The sequence below is a fragment of the Schistocerca piceifrons genome, chromosome 5 (genome assembly GCF_021461385.2).
Source record: "Schistocerca piceifrons isolate TAMUIC-IGC-003096 chromosome 5, iqSchPice1.1, whole genome shotgun sequence".
NCBI classification, from domain to species: Eukaryota; Metazoa; Arthropoda; class Insecta; order Orthoptera; family Acrididae; genus Schistocerca; species Schistocerca piceifrons.
Window position 1 is genome coordinate 292,857,081 of NC_060142.1, and position 19,272 is coordinate 292,876,352.

General features: G+C 46.4%; 1 protein-coding gene across 1 annotated transcript in view; it reads left to right on the forward strand.

Annotated features, from left to right (window-relative positions):
* Positions 1-14,508: 14,508 nt before the first annotated feature.
* Positions 14,509-19,272, forward strand: part of LOC124797974 (dystroglycan 1-like) — a 137,896-nt gene continuing 133,132 nt past the window's right edge. Inside the window, exon 1 of the mRNA XM_047261144.1 lies at positions 14,509-14,580. Within this exon, the coding sequence (XP_047117100.1) occupies positions 14,579-14,580 (2 nt within the window). The 5' untranslated portion in view covers positions 14,509-14,578. The remainder of the gene's footprint in view (positions 14,581-19,272) is intronic.

Genomic DNA, 19,272 nt, shown 5'->3' on the forward strand with positions numbered 1-19,272 from the left:
CATGTCTTACTGTGTTAAACTTTTAACGTAAGTATATACCTCTTAAAGATTAGGGTGTGGCAGCGTTTTAAATTTTCATTCAATAATTATATGAAGTACTGACAATCGTCGCTACTGTGAAACATATCTTCCACTAAAAAAGTGCTCGTCGCTCTTCAGGTATGCATTTTAGAGTCCATATTTACTAGACTTTGCTGCTTTGCTGTCATATCTCTGAATGTAGAACATTCTGGCTGTGACGCACTCCACCTGTGTGAGGAATGTGTACTGAAAGACTGGTCGTATCTTTCTGCTACACTCTGTATATGTGTTCCTGTCTGAATGAGGAAAGACACATTCCTATACATCCGCTGGGCTGGTAACATCGTGCACACACAGAGCGTCTATCATGGAGCTTGCCTCGCTGGGGGAATATAGGGTGGCTCTCGCAGACTTGCGCTCGCCGCTGGAGGTAGCTACGGCTGCACATATTTCGCGGACTTACCCTCGGCCGTTACTCGTCCTTAGTGGCCGGTGTTTGGTTTGTAGCTCAGGGCCCTAACTTGGCTGGCGGCTACCCGTTATACAGCCGAGACCCTTCTGGGGCTTAATCCCGCGCAGGGCTATGGAGTAATGCCCGCGCGTCCTCGTGCAACTTTCACGAGACGCCTGCTACTTACGGTAGGAAAGGGCGCCTCTCGCCCCACTATTTATTCTCCGCGCCCCGCTGCACTGCGGGGTTGCGGCAGGTCCGCAGAGAGCAGCGAGCAGAACCACTGCAGTCACGCCGCGTAATATGCATGTCGCTCACTGCGCCTGCTGCCTCATCCCGTCTCTGAAATATCGTGGAATATAATCTCAGCTGGCGGACTGGCAGATACGTCATTATTCATTCAACTCTCTCTCTCTCTCTCTCTCTCTCTCTCTCTCTCTCTCCCCCTCCCCCTGCCTCCCTCCCCCCCCTCTCTCTCCCCCTCTCTCTCCCCCTGTCTCCCTCCCCCATCTCTCTCCCCCCCTCTCCCCTCCCTCTCTCTCCCCCTCCCCCCTCTTTCTCCCTAATAGCGAAAGCCTTCTCAATCCGATCACTCCTTCATCATCCTTCGGTCCTCCATATCCACTCCACGAGTATCACAGTGTCTATTCGTACGCAACAATGCTGTGATATTACCCGGCCGCTGTGGCCGTGCGGTTCTAAGCGCTTGAGTCCGGAACTGCGCTGCTGCTACGGTCGCAGGTTCGAATCCTGCCTCGGGCACGGATATGTGTGATGTCCGTGTCACTCCGTCTTCAGGACACGAGTGGCCTACCGGGACCATCCGACCGCCGTGTCATCCTCAGTGGAGGATGCGGATAGGAGGAGCGTGAGCTCATCACACCGCTCTCCCGGTCGTAATGATGGTACTCTTGACCGAAGCGGCTACTATTCGGTCGAGTAGCTCCTCAATTGGCATCACGAGGCTGAGTGCACCCCGAAAAATGGCAACAGCGCATGGTGGCCTGGATGGTCACCCATTCAAGTGCCGACCACGCCCGACAGTTCTTAAAGTCAGTGATCTCACGGGAACCGGTGTATCCACTGCGGCAAGGCCGTTGCGTGATGTCCTTTGGTTATATTTAAGTAGTTTCTAAGTCTAGGGGACTGATGACCTCAGATGTTAAGTCCCATAGTGCTTAGAGCCATTTGAACTTTTTTTCCTATGATATTCGTCAACTAAATACCTGTCTCCAGGAGCTCCTAATTCTTTTACAGTGGGGACACTATGAGGCGGCAGTCGGCCGCGAACACAGGAGAGTATATGTAGCATGCGGTAATGGCTACGACAACTGCTTACTGACGTTGGCAGTGTCGTAGTACAGCCACCGCATCCCCTCCCCCCTCCTCCCTCCCCCCGATATACACACACATTAAAACGGCCACGTCAAACCGCCTTATAACTTTTTTTCCATTTTTTTGTCTCTCTCCATCCATTAGTTGCCATTCTCTTCCGTCTCTCCATCTGTCCCTCCATTTGACTTCTCCAACTACGTACTTCCAATCTTCCCTTCCCCTACTTCTTCGCCCGCACCATTCCCTCTTTACTCCTTCTTCCTTTTCACCCCTTCGTCCCCTTACCCTTTCCCCTGAATTCCTTCTTCCACTAGCCCCACCGCTTCCTCTTTACCTGTTCTTCCCTTGCATCTCCCTCTTTATCCATTCGTCCCCCACACCTTCGCCTTTCCATCTTTGCCCCCGAGCTCTTCGGCCCTCTTCCCCAATTCCTAATGCTCTCCTCCCATTCCCACTATTTTACTCACCTGTTTCCCTCTCCTTCTTTCCCAGCGCTTATCGATAAGAAGGCGATGATTTGCAGCATCTAAATATGTTTGAAAACACGTGTTTTGTGCAATAAATTGTTTTAATAAAAACTACCAGTTACATGTGTACCTGAGGATCATTGGTTCTACACTACTGGCCATTAAAATTGCTACACCACGAAGATGACGTGCTACAGACGCGAAATTTAACCGACAGGAAGAAGATGCTGTGATATGCAAATGATTAGCTTTTCAGAGCATTCACACAAGGTTGGCGCCAGTGGCGACCACTACAACGTACTGACGTAGGGAAAGTTTACAACCGATTTCTCATACACAAACAGCAGTTGACCGGCGTTGCCTGGTGAAACGTTGTTGTGATGCCTCGTGTAAGGAGGAGAAATGCGTACCAAAACGTTTCCGACTTTGATAAGGGTCGGATTGTAACCTATCGCGATTGCGGTTTATCGTATAGCGACATTGCTGCTCGCGTTAGTCGAGATCCAATGACTGATAGCAGCATATGGAATCGGTGGGTTCAGGAGGGTAATACGGAACGCCGTGTTGGATCCCAACGGCCTCGTATCACTAGCAGTCGAGATGACAGGCATCTTATCCACATGGATCGTGCAGCCACGTCTCGATCCGTGAGTCAACAGATGGGGACGTTTGCAAGACAACAACTATCTGCACGAACAGTTCGACGACGTTTGCAGCAGCATAGGCTATCAGCTCGGAGACCATGGCTGCGGTTACCCATGACGCTGCATCACAGACAGCAGCGCCTGCGATGGTGTCCTCAACGACGAACTTGGGTGCACGAATGGCAAAACGTCATTTTTTCGGATGAATCCAGGTTCTGTTTACAGCATCATGATGGTCGCATCCGTGTTTGGCGACATTGCGGTGAACGCACATTGGAAGCGTGTATTCGTCATCGCCATACTGGCGTATCACCCGGCGTGATGGTATGGGATGCCATTGGTTACATGTCTCGGTCATCTCTTGTTCGCATTGACGGTACTTTGAACAGTGGACGTTACATTTCAGGTGTGTTACGGCTCGTGGATCTACCTTTCATTCGATCCCTGCGAAACCCTACATTCCAGCAGGATAATGCACGACCGCATGTTGCAGGTCCTGTACGGGCCTTTCAGGATACAGAAAATGTTCAACTGCTGCCCTGGCCAGCACGTTCTCCAGATCTCTCACCTCCTGAAAACGTCTGGTCAATGGTGGCCGAGCAACTGGCTCGTCACAATACGCCAGTCACTACTCTTGATGAACTGTGGTATCGTGTTGAAGCTGCATGGGCAGCTGTACCTGTACACGCCATACAAGCTCTGTTTGAATCAATGCCCAGGCGTATTAACGTCGTTATTACGGCCAGAGGTGGTTGTTCTGGGTACTGATTTCTCAGGATCTATGCACCCAAATTGCGTGAAAATGTAGTTACATGTCAGTTCTAGTATAATATATTTGTCCAATGAATACCCGTTTATCATCTGCATTTGTTCTTGTGCAGATCACGCTTTTTCAAAAATACGTTTCTTTGGCTTGCTTGTATTTTATTAAAGTTTTGTATTTTAGAGTCATTCAGCAACTACTCGGCCACTGTCCTGTTACAATTAGCAGTGATGAACTGGGGTATCTTCTGAATTAGCGATCTGTCATTACTCTAGAAAACTTCAAACGTCCTCTCGGTATCACGTTGTGAAGATTAGGTTCTCTCGCACTGGAGCTTAGCTTTAATGGCATACTACTTCAGAATTTGTGCAGCTCTTCAAGAAAATACATGAAAGCAAAAGGTGCGAGGTCGTTCGTTATCTATGTATCCCATCTCAGGAATTGAACGCAGTGGGACTGCTGTTTACATAGATTTGAAATACAGAGTGCATGTGTTGTTTAGGAGGACAAGTGAGAAACCGGAAAATTCGGATTCGGGTTCGAGTCCCGATCCTGCACAAATTTTCGTTGTCATTCCATTATACAGCTGATGGTTGTCCATAATTGAGCATACATTTCAGGTTCTAACAGCGTGATGTGTGCCCTTTTCAGCTCCGCCCCTACCCATACTATTTCAGACCCATTTACTGGTATAGTTAGTAAGTTACTGACCCAGTATTGACTCGGTGTTTGCGAGTGTGTGACGTCAGCCCTGTAGTGTCATGCACAATCTGGGTCGAGTTTCCTGAATGCTTTACTAGCATTGTTGTACTAGGCGGATCGCGCTCCTGACTCATCACACTGCCTGGGTCAGAAACTCCACCGGTAGAACCACTACAAATTTCGCAAAGAGGTGCGTTTTTCGCTAAGAAACTGTACCATCCGGCGCATTGTTTTGTACACCTCTGTGAGAAGAAACCACATACATCAACTCAAGTTTGGTGTTCATTTGAGTGGTCCATACAGGGCTATTTGAATCTGTTTGTTTACAGTTTTGTACCAAATAACAAAAGCCCTCCACGTCCCCTGCCGTCAGCTTTTTTGGTTTTGCATTGATGGATTCTGTGAGGTAACGGGTTATGGGCAGGTTAGAGTAACTGCAGAGACTCCTATCATTCACAACATAACCGTACTCGCTTTCAACAGCATCTTCGATAGACGGTCGTATTCGCCTCTGCACTTTGCTAGATGTCTGAGTTTGCAGACTGCTGTGTGCAGAGCTTGTCAAAGAAGCACGAGTTGCGTGCCGTGCACAATATTGAGAGCAGAACCAAACATTTGTTAGCCAGAAAGCTTCAGCCGAAAATCCTGTTATCCAGTTCACTGCAAATTTTTGAAGTTATTGTGTGTCGAGGTAAGTACTTGCAGAATATAAAATTGTAAAGGCATTCTTCTACCACTTCATGTCTTATTGCCTGTCGGTTTCTGTCACGGGATCTTCGACCGACGGTTGTTTAATGACTTTCTGACGTTTTGCCAGGTCGAGCTCGAAGGTTTATCCTCCAGTGCTGGTGGCAGTCTGCTGGCGAGTTCGCGGTCGGAGTTCTATGATTGACGATGACGCCCCGCACAGGTACAGGTTTTCATAACTGACATTGAATGTTGTAACTTCTTAGTTTTGATCTAAGATGTCAGTAGCCGAAACGATGGTTCAAAACAATTCATACACACATCAAAAAAAGTTTTGCATCATCCCGGTTCTCAGATCTCCTGAAGATAGACGTTGACTGTAGATGTTGCATCACAGACACAGTCCCTTTGACTGTTCAGAGATGTAACTAAATCCGCCCAAAGATATAAACACCCATGCATGAGCAGCGCATATTAGACGGAGGGGGTCAGACAGCCGATCAGTTCCAGTCATTCCACCAGAAAGGAGGTACACGGTCCGCGTTGTCTGTAGTTCAACCATGCCTAGATGGTCAATACCGCGATTCGATCGCGTCCGCATTGTTGTTTTGTGCTCGGAAGAGCTCTCAACAAGGGAAGTGTCCAGGCATCTCGGAGCGAACCAAAGCGATGTTGTTCGGACATGGAGGAGATTCAGAGAGACAGAAACTGTCGATGAATTCAGAGAGACAGAAACTGTCGATGATATGCCTCGTTCAGGCCTCCTAAGGGCTACTACTGCAGTGGATGACCGCTACCCACGGATTATGGCTCGGGGAAACCCTGACAGCTACGCCACTATGTTGAATAATGCTTTTTGTGCAGCCACAGGGCGTCGTGATACGACTCAAACTGTGCGCAATAGGCTGCCTGATGCGCAACTTCACTCCCAATGTCCATAGCGAGGTCCATCTTTGCAACCACAACACCATGCAGCGCGGTACAGATGGGTCCAGCAACATGCCGAATGGACCGCTCAGGGTTGGCATCACGTTCTCTTCACCGATGAGTGTCGCATATGCCTTCAACCAGACAACCGTCGGAGACATGTTTGGAGGCAACCTGGTCAGGCTGAACGCCTTAGACGCACTGTCCAGGGAGTGAAGCAAGGTAGAGGTTCCCTGCTGTTTCGGGTGGCCTTATGTGGAGCCGACGTGCGTCGCTGGTGGTCATTGAAGGCGCCGTAACGACTGTATGGTACGTGAATGCCATCCTCCGACCGATAGTGCAACCATATCGGCAACATATTGGAGAGACATTCGTCTTCATGGACGACAGTTCGCACCCCCATCGTGCACATCTTGTGATTGACTTCCTTCAGCATAACGACATGGCTGGACTAAAGTGACCAGCATGTTCTCCAGACATGAACCCTGTCGAACATGCCTGGGATACATTGAACAGGGCTGTTTATGGACGACGTGACTCACCAACCACTCTGAGGATCTACGCCGAATCGCCGTTGAGTGTGGGATAGTCTGGACCAACAGTGCCTTGATGAACTTGCGGATAGTATGCCACGACGAATACACGCATGCATCAATGCAAGAGGTCGTGCTACTAGGTATTACAGATATCTGTGTGTACAGCAATGTGGACCACCACCTCTGAAGGTCTCGCTGTGTGGTGGTACAACACGCAATGTGTGGTTTTCTTGAGCAATAAATAGCGCAGAAATGATGTTTATGTTGATCTATATTCCAGTTTTCTGTATGGGTTCCGGAACTCTCGGAACCGAGGTGATGCAAAACTTTTTTTGATGTGTGTATAAATAATTTAAAGTCCTCGCTGTGTTTCTCTGGCCGTATGTGAATGCTAAGCTCATCAACTACTTTAGGGATTTTGATACGGTTTTCAGTAATAAATATACTGATTAAGAAGAAGGTTTGTATGTACAGTTTATTATCGCTAGACAAATCGGCCAAGTCTTCTCTACTTAAAAGGGACATCTCTGGGTACAAAAAGGAATTTGTTTTTAAATGTTTATGCACAGACCCATTCCACACTTCTAACTACGCCCATGATGGCGTGTGATTGTTTTGCTCTTGGTTTGCACATAGCAGCGCTTACAGTCTTGATGGAGGGGGAGGGGGGGGGGGGTTGACACGTCAGTAAACCATTTGTCTCAGCAGATAGGTGAAGTGCTCAGTGTACATGTGTCAGTACTGTCATACATGTACAGTAAAAATGAGCGGAATAGTTAACGTTAGGAATGTTTCAAGTATTGTGGCATATAAGATAAGAAGGCGTTATCCAACGGAGGATGGTGTAGGACATTATGACACTTCTGGTTTGGTGGCTCTGATTATTTAGAAACATGAATATTCTTTTGACAGCTCAATTGAAGTTATGTTACATAGAATAGTGGATGAATAAAACGACATTATAGATAATAACGATTAATAGTGTTAAAGATTGTAGTCCTAGTGACAGTGATGTAAAGAGTACTCCTCAAACAGAAACTAACAGTTCTGGTGACTATGAACGTTCACCAGAAAACAAATCCACTGTTGTTATATTAACAAAATTTTTGGAAGAACGTTTTCAGTGTATTCATGATGACTACGACGTAAAGTTGCGACCTATAGCCCGTTACTGACGAGACGCCATTCAATAGGAAGAGCATTGAACATCAAAGTAATATTTAACTATATGGAGAAGAAAAGACGTAATGAACATCGTTTTCGCCAAAAACTTTAATCGAGAACTGGAGATAAAACAACGGATGCTGTCTCAACTTGACATAGCATGGAATGAAAGAAAATGTGGCCATTACTAGCACCTGAAAATTTGGGTAATGCCGAAAAGAAAGAAAATGTGGCACGCAAAGTTTAAATGTTCTGCAGCTTTCGTAGCACGCCTCAAGAAAAAACACAGTAGGTCCCGTGGACGTTATCACTGCTTTCATGACAGCGAGAGATATGCAGAAAGAACAAGGTATTCGACAGTCTGAGGCCCGTTTTGTCAAACAATTAGGAAAACTGCAAGTTTTCACATACAGCCACACTGGCATTCGAAACACCGTTCAAAGTGGATTTAATTTCGAAATAACTTCTGGTGTGCCACTTACTAAAATGGGGAAAAATCAACAGCTGCGTTGGCCCAGTATGCACACAATACGACTCATACACGACTGTCCATTAAAATTACGACACCAAGAAGAAATGCAGATGATAAACTGGTATTCGTTGGACAAATATATTATACTAGAACTGATATGTGATTACATTTGTATGCAATTTGGGTGCATAGATCCTGAGCAATCAGTACCCAAAACAACCACCTTTGGCCGTAATAACGGCCTTGACACGCCTGGGCATTGAGTCAAACAGAGCTTGGATGGCGTGTACAGGCAGCTTCAACACGATACCACAGTTCATCAAGAGTAGTGACTGGCGTATTGTGACGAGCCAGTTGCTCGGCCACCATTGACCACATGTTTTCAGTTGGCGAGAGATCTGGAGAATGTGCTGGCCAGGGCAGCAGTCGAACATTTTCTGTATCCAGAAAGGCCCGTACAGGACCTGCAACATGCGGTCGTGCATTATCCTGCTGAAATGTAGGGTTTCGCAGGGATCGAATGAAGGGTGGAGCCACGGGTCGTAACACATCTGAAATGTAACGTCCACTGTTCGAAGTGCCGTCAGTGCGAACAAGAGGTGACCGAGACGTGTAATCAATGGCACCCCATACTATCACGCTGGGTGATACGGCAGTATGGCGATAAATAAAAATGTCGTGTGACTAGGGCCTCGCGTCGGGTAGATCGTTCGCCAGGAGCAAGTCTTTCGATTTGACGCCACTTCGGCGACTTGTGTGTCGATGGGGATGAAATGATGATGATTAGGACAACACAACACTAAGTCCCTGAGCGGAGAAAATCTCCGACCCAGCCGGGAATCGAACCCGGGTCCTTAGGATTGACATTCTGTCGCGCAGACCAATTTTTTTGTCCGCGTTTGTTCGTTGTATCTACTCGGGGCGGACGTCGTAAGACATCCGATTAAGTTTGTTGATGATCGATTAACTCAGTTTTTTTATTACAGAGGGTACGTAACCCTCTGTCCGGACACACTGAGCTACCATGCCGGCATTACTCAGCTACCAGGGTTTGACAGTATGGCGATGACGAATACACGCTTCCAATGTGCGTTCACCGCAATGTCGCCAAACACGGGTGCGACCATCATGATGCTATAAACAGAACCTGGATTCGTCCGAAAAAATGACGTTTTGCCATTCGTGAACCCAAGTCCGTCGTTGAGTACACCATTGCGGGCGCTCATGTCCGTGATGCAGCGTCAAGGGTAACCGCAGCCATCGTCTCCGAGCTGATAGTCCATGCTACTGCAAACGTCGTCGAACTGTTCGTGCAGATGGTTGTTGTCTTGCGAACGTCCGCATCTGTTGACTCAGGGATCGAGACATGGCTGCATATTCCGTAACAGCCATGCGGATAAGATGCCTGTCATCTCGACTGCTAGTGATACGAGGCCGTTGGGATCCAGCACGGCGTTCCGTATTACCCTCCTGAACCCACCGATTCCATATTCTGCTAACAGTCATTGGATCTCGACCAACGCGAGCAGCAATGTCGCGATACGATAAACCGCAATCGCGATAGGCTACAATCCGACCTTTATCAAAGTCGGAAACGTGATGGTACGCATTTCTCCTCCTTACACGAGGCATCACAACAACGTTTCTTTAGGCAACGTCGGTCAGCTGCTGTTTGTGTATGAGAAATCGGTTGGAAACTTTCCTCGTGTCAGCACGTTGTAGGCGTCGCCACCGGCACCAGCCTTGTGTGAATGCTCTGAAAAACTAATCATTTTCATATCACAGCATCTTCTTCCTGTCGGTTACATTTCGCGTCTGTAGCACGTCATCTTCGTGGTGTAGCAATGTTGATGGCCAGTAGTGTATTTTGAGCCACTTCATGTTCATTTAATCAAATAAACGTTTTCTCTTTTGTTGATGTTCATCTCACTATCTCTTTTTCAAGACATTACACGTTTCCTTCAACTCAAAGTGCTTTGCTGTATCTGTCAGTGACTAAGCAGTTTTAATACATTTCAGGCAATTGCGAGCATAAATTTATAGCATGAATAATGATTAGCGCCAGGAAAATGTTATGGCCACTCCAATAATTCTTGTTTGGTCGTACTACAATATTTATTGATGTACTCGTAAATTTAACACCTAGTTTATGATTGTGAAACATCCCATTCCGCGCCTCTGCCTTCGGTATACCCAAGACTCCTCAAGATCATTTTCTTTGGTGCTTAGGCAGATATTTTCAATCTCGTTTTTGCCATGTGTAGCCGAAGTCAGCACAAACAAATAATCCTCGTCAGGTCTTTCATGCGACGCTCATTGTCGACGGAATACGTTGGTTTGTTTCCTGTTACGAACAAAATTATTTTTAAAGCGGAATTTTACGTGTTTATTCATAGAGCAGTGCCAAATTAGTCTGTTCCGATATTCGTTTTGTCGGTATATATTAATAGGGGCAGCGAAACACGAATGATAACCTGCACTGCAGCAGCCGCTGATCAGTTCTTTAATGTTCCTGTTAACAAAGGCTGGGGCAAAAAAATGACCCAGAGAACAGCGCTCCAGGCTACAGAGAAACACAGGAAAGGAAAGGATGTACAGTAGTAACCTGATTACAAAAGACGTTACAAGTGCCCACCATTCATCTCTCGGCACTTTGGGGCCCTGGTCAGCAAGTTGCTGAAGGCTGATCGAAGGTGGCCTGCTGGAATTGCTGCAGTCTCATCCGAAATGTCCTGCTGCATTTCTTGAAGACTACTCGGTTTGTTGCGATACACCTTAGACTTGATTATCGCATACACGAAGTAACAGTACATTGACAGATCAAATGGTTTATATGGCTCTAAGCACTATGGGACTTAACATCTGAGGTCATCAGTCCTCTAGAACTTAGAACTACTTAAACATAACTAACCTAACGACATCACACACAACCATGTCCGAGGCAGGATTCGAACCTGCGACCGTAGCAGCAGCGCGGTTCCGGAGTGAATCGCTTAGAACCGCTCGGCCACAACGGCCAGCTGACAGATCAAGTGACGTGCGTGGCCAGCTAGGGCTGCGACCATACTGACTTCAGCCAACAACCCTGTAAAGTGCGAAGACTGTGTGAAAGTGCTCGAAGGTTCTGCCGGCTGTATGAGCAGTTGCTGCAACCTGATGGAAGTAGCCGTAGGTCTTTTGCTCCTCCGTTAATGCCGCACAAATTCACGTCCAACTCTATCCACTAGTCCGGACCACTTTTGTTTACTCCACCCTGTTCATATCGATGAAAATAAAACTAATGTCGCCCATATTAATTCGGGGCCTCTACGGGGTGAAAAGTATTTAAACCGACAAACTCTGGGAGGATGTAGAGGATGTTGTTGTTGTTGTTGTTGTAGTCTTCATTCCTGAGACTGGTTTGATGCAGCTCTCCATGCTACTCTATCCTGTGCAAGCTTCTTCGTCTCCCAGTACCTACTGCAACCTACATCCTTCTGAATCTGCTTAGTGTATTCATCTCTTGGTCTCCCTCTACGATTTTTACCCTCCACGCTGCCCTCCAATACTAAATTGGTGATCCCTTGATGCCTCAGAACATGTTCTACCAACCGATCCCGTCTTCTGGTCAAGTTGTTCCACAAACTTCTCTTCTCCCCAATCCTATTCAATACTTCCTCATTAGCTATGTGATCTACCCATCTAATCTTCAGCATTCTTCTGTAGCACCACATTTCGAGAGCTTCTATTCTCTTCTTGTCCAAACTATTTATTGTCCATGTTTCACTTCCATACATGGCTACACTCCATACAAATACTTTCAGAAACAACTTCCTAACACTTAAATCTATACTCGATGTTAACAAATTTTTCTTCTTCAGAAAAGCTTTCCTTGCCATTGCCAGTCTACATTTTATACCCTCTCTACTTCGACCATCATCAGTTATTTTGCTCCCCAAATAGCAAAACTCCTTTACTACTTTAAGTGTCTCATTTCCTAATCTAATTCCCTCAGCATCACCCGACTGAATTCGACTACATTCCATTATCTTCGTTTTGCTTTTGTTGATGTTCATCTTATATCCTCCTTTCAAGACACTGTCCATTCCATTCAACTGCTCTTCAAGTCCTTTGCTGTCTCTGACAGAATTACAATGTCATCAGCGAACCTCAAAGTTTTTATATCTTCTCCATGGATTTTAATACCTACTACGAATTTTTCTTTTGTTTCCTTTACTGCTTGCTCAATATACAGATTGAATAACATCGGGGATAGGCTACAACCCTGTCTCATTCCCTTCCCAACCACTGCTTCCCTTTCATGCCCCTCGACTCTTATAACTGCCATCTGGTTTCTGTACAAATTGTAAATAGCCTTTCGCTCCCTGTATTTTACCCCTGCCACCTTTACAATTTGAAAGAGAGTATTCCAGTCAACATTGTCAAAAGCTTTCTCTAGAGGATATCAAAACAAATATTTTTCTCTGATGTCATTTTTTCCTATGAGGATTATTTAAACTGGTGGAGGCCGTATTACGCTCTTCAGTTGCAGGGAACTGCTGTCCACCAGTGTAGTAGTGAGTTGTATCTGTTTACTACTGGAGCGATACACCTGGAGTGAGTACACTGATATGGTTGGTGCGTACTATGTATCACACCACAAAGGTCGAGCTGCACAGCGGATTTATCAACAACGATATCCTAATCGCCGTACCCGCACCTTTGATGCTATGTACCAACGTTTGCATGAGGCCGGGTCATTTAGCAAATTACCTGGACAGGGACGCCGTCGCACGGTAAGAACGCTCCAGTTTGAGGAAGCTGTCTTGCAGCATGTGGAGCGGGATTCTTCAATCAGCACTCGTGCAACTGCAGGTAACATGGGACGAATCAGATGAATGTAAGAACAGTCCTTCGAGAGCAATTGCTACGTCCATTTTAACCTGGAACCAGTTGATTATCCACCCAGAGCACAGTTTTCGCAATGGTACCTGGAACAGTGTGAAATACATCCTCTGTGTTGTTTACCGATGAAGCAACGTTTGGGCGTGATGGAGTCTTCAACATGCACAATTTGCATGCCACAGTTTCTAGCTCCCATCAAGTGCGGTTCTTCGTTAATGTGTGGGTCGGTGTTGTTGGAGACTGTTTAAATGGACCGTTTCTGCTACCTAGGCCATTAAATGGCAGGCACTATTACAATTTTCTCGCCAGAGCATTGCCAGAATTGATGGAAGACGTCCCGCTCCCTACAAGACCACGCATGTGGTTACAACATGACGGGGCGCCGGCACATGTCAGTCGTCGTGTGCGTCGATTCCTGGACCGACGGTTCCCAGAAACGTGGATTGGCAGAGGTGGTCCTGTACAATGGCTTGCTCGATCCCCGGATATGTCCCCTCTGGACTTTTTTGTGTGGGGAGAGATGCGCAACCTTGTTTACGCAACTCCTGTTGCATCAGAAGAGGATCTCGTTGCCCGGATAGTAGCAGCAGCAGGAACAATTCAGGATACTCCTGGGGTTTTTGCCCGTGTCAGACAGAACATGATCCGACGGTGTATCATTTGTTTACGTGTCAGTGGAGGAATTTTTGAAAATCTACTGTAATTGAAATTGGGTTGCGTTAATGTGTTGTCTCTCGGTCATAAAAAAAGTGGAAAAGTGTTTGTTGTTTTAATTTGTTTGGCGCCAGAGAAATCTTCCTCTACCGGTTGAAATACTCCTCATAGGAAAAAATGAAATTAGCAAAAAGTATTTGTTTTGATGGCCTCTACAACCTCCCAGAGTTTGTCGGTTTAAATACTTTTCACCCTGTATGTCGAACGGACAAGTAAAATTCCGCGTTAAAATTCGTTTCGTTCGTAACAGGAAACAAAGCGACGTTTTCCGCCTGCACAGGGCGCCGCATGAAAGATATGACGAGTCGTATTTCTCTGAGCTGACTCGAGCGACACATTTCAAAACGAAATTCAATTACCTGCCGAAACACCCAAAGAAAATGAACCTGACGATCCTTACGGACGCCCTCTTCGTCGCAGTTCGCTACTTTGCTAGCATGCTCGACATGTGCCAGTTGGCCAAAACGAATCATTGAAAAGCACCTGTTGAGAAGGGCGGAAATCCGTTCGTTGTTTGACGCGGAGGGCGGAATCCCAGAGAGGGCGGCTGTGGTCAGGGCGGGAGGAAACACAGACACCTGAGGCGCGAGATGTGTGGGGCATGGAGAGTAGGCCGCGGGCGCTGACTCACAGGAAGAGACGGCACGGCCAGGGGGACTCTCCCTGGTCCTGTGTGTCCCCCCTGACAGGCTCCAGCGCAGTACAGCCTAGCGTTCCTCAAGCAGCGCATCGTCTCACGACCGACCCGTCTTCTGTTACAGGTGAGCCGCCACTGGCCGCACCTGCTGCAACTACTACCGTCATACCTGTAATGTAAGTACCTACTGTCAGTTACTACCTCGTACTGTGTGATGACCTGAACACTCGGTAACGGTCCGTTTATAGTGACCGTATTAATTTACTTTAATAGCCAAGCCATCTGTCTACTTGGGAATACTGTTTAATGTAGATGCAGCTGAGAAGACAACCACGGTACAGAATCGTAAGATGGGGAGTGGGAAGTAGGGGGGAAGGGAAATATTTTACCTACAAACGTATTTAAAAAAAATTACAGAAAGAGCGATGTAAGTAAACCGGCGCCGCCGCTGTGTGCACCCCGACCTCTGGAACAGGACACTAACGGAGGACAGCCGCCAAAGAGTACGTGTCCTCACTGGAATGGATTCAGTTCATTTAAAATATTGTAACGTGAAATAGTCATATGTTGCATTTGGAGAAAATGTACCTGGCGACTTTTGGGTGGGATGCCCTGTACATTGCAGATCGTTACTTCGCTAGCAGCTGCTGTACAAATACGACAAAATTTTATTGATGCGTGTTTAAACCACTTCAGCGTTTTATTCGTATTTCGAATTTGCAGACGTGTTAAAATGAATTGATGTGACGAGTCCTACCTGTCCGAACGCAAAACTGATATGGGGCATTTCTAATACGCTCTTGAAAGCCCCACTTTTTTTAGTGAAACTGACAAGCTATTTATTCCGTGTATGACTTTTACGGTAACAACCATGAGTGCTATCGTCCTTCGATCTCCGAGTACACAGATATTTATTAATTCAAGGCTTAATTTGCTATTATTACTGGTAGTTCTACAGGGTTTGTGTCCAGGCCTCGGATAGTAACAACACTTCTTCATCTTCAAAATCTAGAAAAAAAGCGTTATAGTACTTTGGATTTTATGCAGTAAGTATATACGAGGTGTGTTTTTTAAGTAAGGTCCGTATTGTTGTAGACACTACTGGTTCACGCGGATACCGCGACGAGTGCGTGCGTCGTGTACCGGCATGCCTCGGGAACAACTGTGCTCAGTTTCAGCTCTGTAGCTAACCTGTACGGTTCTGTTCTGTACTTTCAAAATGTTTAAGACTATCAACTCGCCCACCGCGTGTGAGGTTCGGTCAGTGATACGGTTTTTGTCAGCATGGAACCAGTCTGCTGCAGAAATTCATCGACAGATTTGCGAAGTGTACGGTGATACTGTTATGAGTGAAAGCAAAGTGCGTTAATGTGTACGAGAATTCAGAGAGGACCGCTCTGGTCGCCCTCCTTTGATTACAGACGATTTGGTGGCTTCAGTTGAAGGGAGGATTCGTGAGAACAGACACTTCACAATAACAGGCCTCTCAAACGAATTTCCTGGCGTGTCGAAATCAGTACTTTATAACATTGTTTCTGAACACCTAAAGTCCCGAAACTCCTAACAGAGGACCACAAAAACCAAGGATTTGAGTGTCTGATGAAGTTCTTGGCTCGTTATCACGAAGAAGGTGACGGCTTCTTGAGTCAGATCGTAAACGAGGGTTTCGCATATCACGCCCGAATCGAAACAGAGCATGGAATGGAGACACACCCACTCGCTTGTAAAAGTGAAAGCCAAACAGACTCTGTCCCAGCGCAAAATCATGGCGTCGGTTCTTTGGGATAGGCACGGTGTTTTGTTGGTCGACTTCTGCAACGAGGAACCACTATCAGCGCAGAAGCATACTGCAAACCCGGAGAAAGCTACGCAGAGCGATTCAAAACAAAAGACGCGGCATGCTGACAAAAGGAATTGTCCTCCTCCATTACAGTGCAAGACCTCACACTGCAGGTTGACCCGCGATTTATTGGACAATTTTGGCTGCCAAGTTTTACACCACCCACCCTGATCTTGCGCCGAGCTTGTACCATCTGTTCCTCCACCTCAAACAACACCTCAGTGGCAACCGTTACAATTATGACGACGACTTGAAAACGACAGTGAACTCTTGGTTATCGGAGCAGGCGGCAAGTGTTTATGAAGAGGGTTTTTTAAAACTGGTTGAGAGGTATGATAGGTGTTTGAACAAACTTGGCAACTATGTCGAAAAATAGAGTGAAGTATGTACTTTCCGAAAATAAATTTACTTTTTTGTAAAAATCCTTTCGTTGTGTACTTACGTTTCAACGGACCTTACTTAAAAAACATGCCTCATATTAGTGTGCATAAGATCGGAAGTAATGTAAGGCTATTTTCCTGACGTTGAAGATGATGTAGTGGATAAATCGGTCGGAAGTACCATAAGGCTTTCCATGGATTATGTGCACAGAGAAGTCGCAACACTAGAAAATTGTATCAGAATGCAGGATGACGCACAGGCCCAACGCTTCGTGCAACAATTCGCAGTTGACTCTCAACATATGGAAGTGGAACGTACAACTTCCTGTAGACAAAAACTGTGTACCGGATCGAGACTGGAACTTGGGATCGCTACCTATCACGGGCAAGTGCTCACCAACTGAGCTAGCCAAACACGACTAACGTCCCGTCCTCACAGCCTTACTTCCACCAGTACCTCATCTCCTACGTTCCAACTGGCGGAAATAAAGCTATGTAGACGGGTCGTGAGTCGTGCGTGGGTAGCTCTCTTGGTGAGCGCTTGCCCGTGAAAGGCAAAGAGTCCCGAGTTTCTTGTCAGTCCACACTCCGCTGTAGAATGAAAATTTCAATCTGGAAATGTAACGGGTAATAGACAGTAAGACTCATGATTGTAAGACTACATCCAGCTACTGTTCTGCACTCACATCTATTCAGTATCTGAGTTTGTGTACCGAACAATTTAAGGTGGAACGGCGACGTAAAACTATCAGCAGGTAAGGCAGATCAGGATGTGTAGTCCACCTGCAAAGGAAGTAGCTCAAAATACCCCCATTCAATCAATACTTGATTACTGCTCGTCAATCATCATGGAACATATTTTGTGTTAAGACATAATGACCTTTCTAGACTCTGAGAAGCTCATCTGCAGAAACTAGCACGGTCATGCAAGGCACAGCTGGCCCTCTTTGTGCATGATATACAACAGGCTCTAGATACCGGCCGGCCGGAGTGGCCGTGCGGTTCTGGGTGCTACAGTCTGGAGCCGAGCGACCGCTACGGTCGCAGGTTCGAATCCTGCCTCGGGTATGGGTGTGCGTGATGTCCTTAGGTTAGTTAGGTTTAATTAGTTCTAAGTTCTAGGCGACTGATGACCTCAGAACTTAAGTCGCATAGTGCTCAGAGCCATTTGAACCATTCTAGATACCGGCTCCCAGGTTGATGCCATATTTCTCGACTTTCGAAAGGCGTTCGACTCTTCCGCACTGTCACTTCCGCCAAAAAGTGCGCGCTTACTGTCTATCCGATGACATATGCGGTTGGATAGAAAGTTTTCTAACAAATTGAGAGTAGTATGTCGTCCTGAATGGCGTGACTTCAACAGAAACAAGTGTAACTTCAGGTGTGCCCCAGGGCAGCGTAATAGGTCCGCTGCTTTTTACGATTTACATAAACGATCTGGTTGGTGGTACTGACAACGGCATTACACTGTTTGCCGATGATGCTATAGTCCACAGAAAAGTAGTACCACACGAAAGTTGTGAACAAATCAATGAGGATTTGCAGAAAATAAATGCATGGTGTAATGACTGGCAGTTATCTCTCAATATTAGTAAGTGTAACCTGCTGCGTGTAACAAGGCGAAAATCCCCATGAATGTACGAGTACAAAATAAATGCCCAGTCTTTGGAAGCAGTAATATTCGTCAAGTATCTGGGTGTGACTATTCGAAATGATCTCAAATGCAATGATCAGCTTACACAAGTAACGGGCAAGGCAAACTCTAGATTGCGGTTTATTGGTAGAATCCTGAAGCGATGCAGTTCTTCAACAATGCGTTAGTTCGTCCAGTCTTAAGAGTACTGTTCGTGTGCATGGGACCCTTACCAGTTGGGTCTGATTCAAGAGATTGAGAAGGTCCAAAGAAGAGCGGCAAGATTCGTGACGTACATTTAGCCATTGCGAGAGCGTTACAAATCTCATAGAATGTTTGAAGTGGGACACATTTGCAAATAGACGACGCGCTGAACGGAATGGGCTGCTCACTAAATTCCGAAATCCGATCTTCGCCGAAGATGTAGAGTGTATATTATTACCACCAAATTTCAAATTGCGCAATGATCATTCAAAGATAAGAGAAATTAGAGCTCGTACTGAGGCGTTCAGACAGTGGCTTTTCCCTTGCCTGATCTGCGCGTGGAATGGGGGGGGGGGGGGGCGGAGGGGGGGATATGCCCTCCGCCACACACCGCTTGGGGGCTAGCGGAGTTTATATGTAGATGTAGAATCTGTGATCCGTACTAAATAGGGCTGATAGAGGAAATAGAGAAGACCGTAAGATGAGCAGTATGTTTCGCTACAGGTTCATTTAGTAAGCACGAAAGCGTCACATACATGCTCATTAACTCCAGTGGCAGACGCTAAAAGAGAGGCGTTCTGTCTCACGGAGGAGTTTACTGTTAAAATTCCGATTGTGTCGGTACGTTGCAAGAAGAGTCAACTAATATATGTCTTCAGCCTACGTAAATCCCACGAAAAGACCGCAAAAGTAAAATTAGAGTGTTTCGAGCTCACACATTGAGGCTTACCAATAATCGTTCCTCCCACTGACCTTTCGTTAGTGGTACAGATAAACGGTGAAGTCAAAGCGGCACACAAAGTACCCTCTG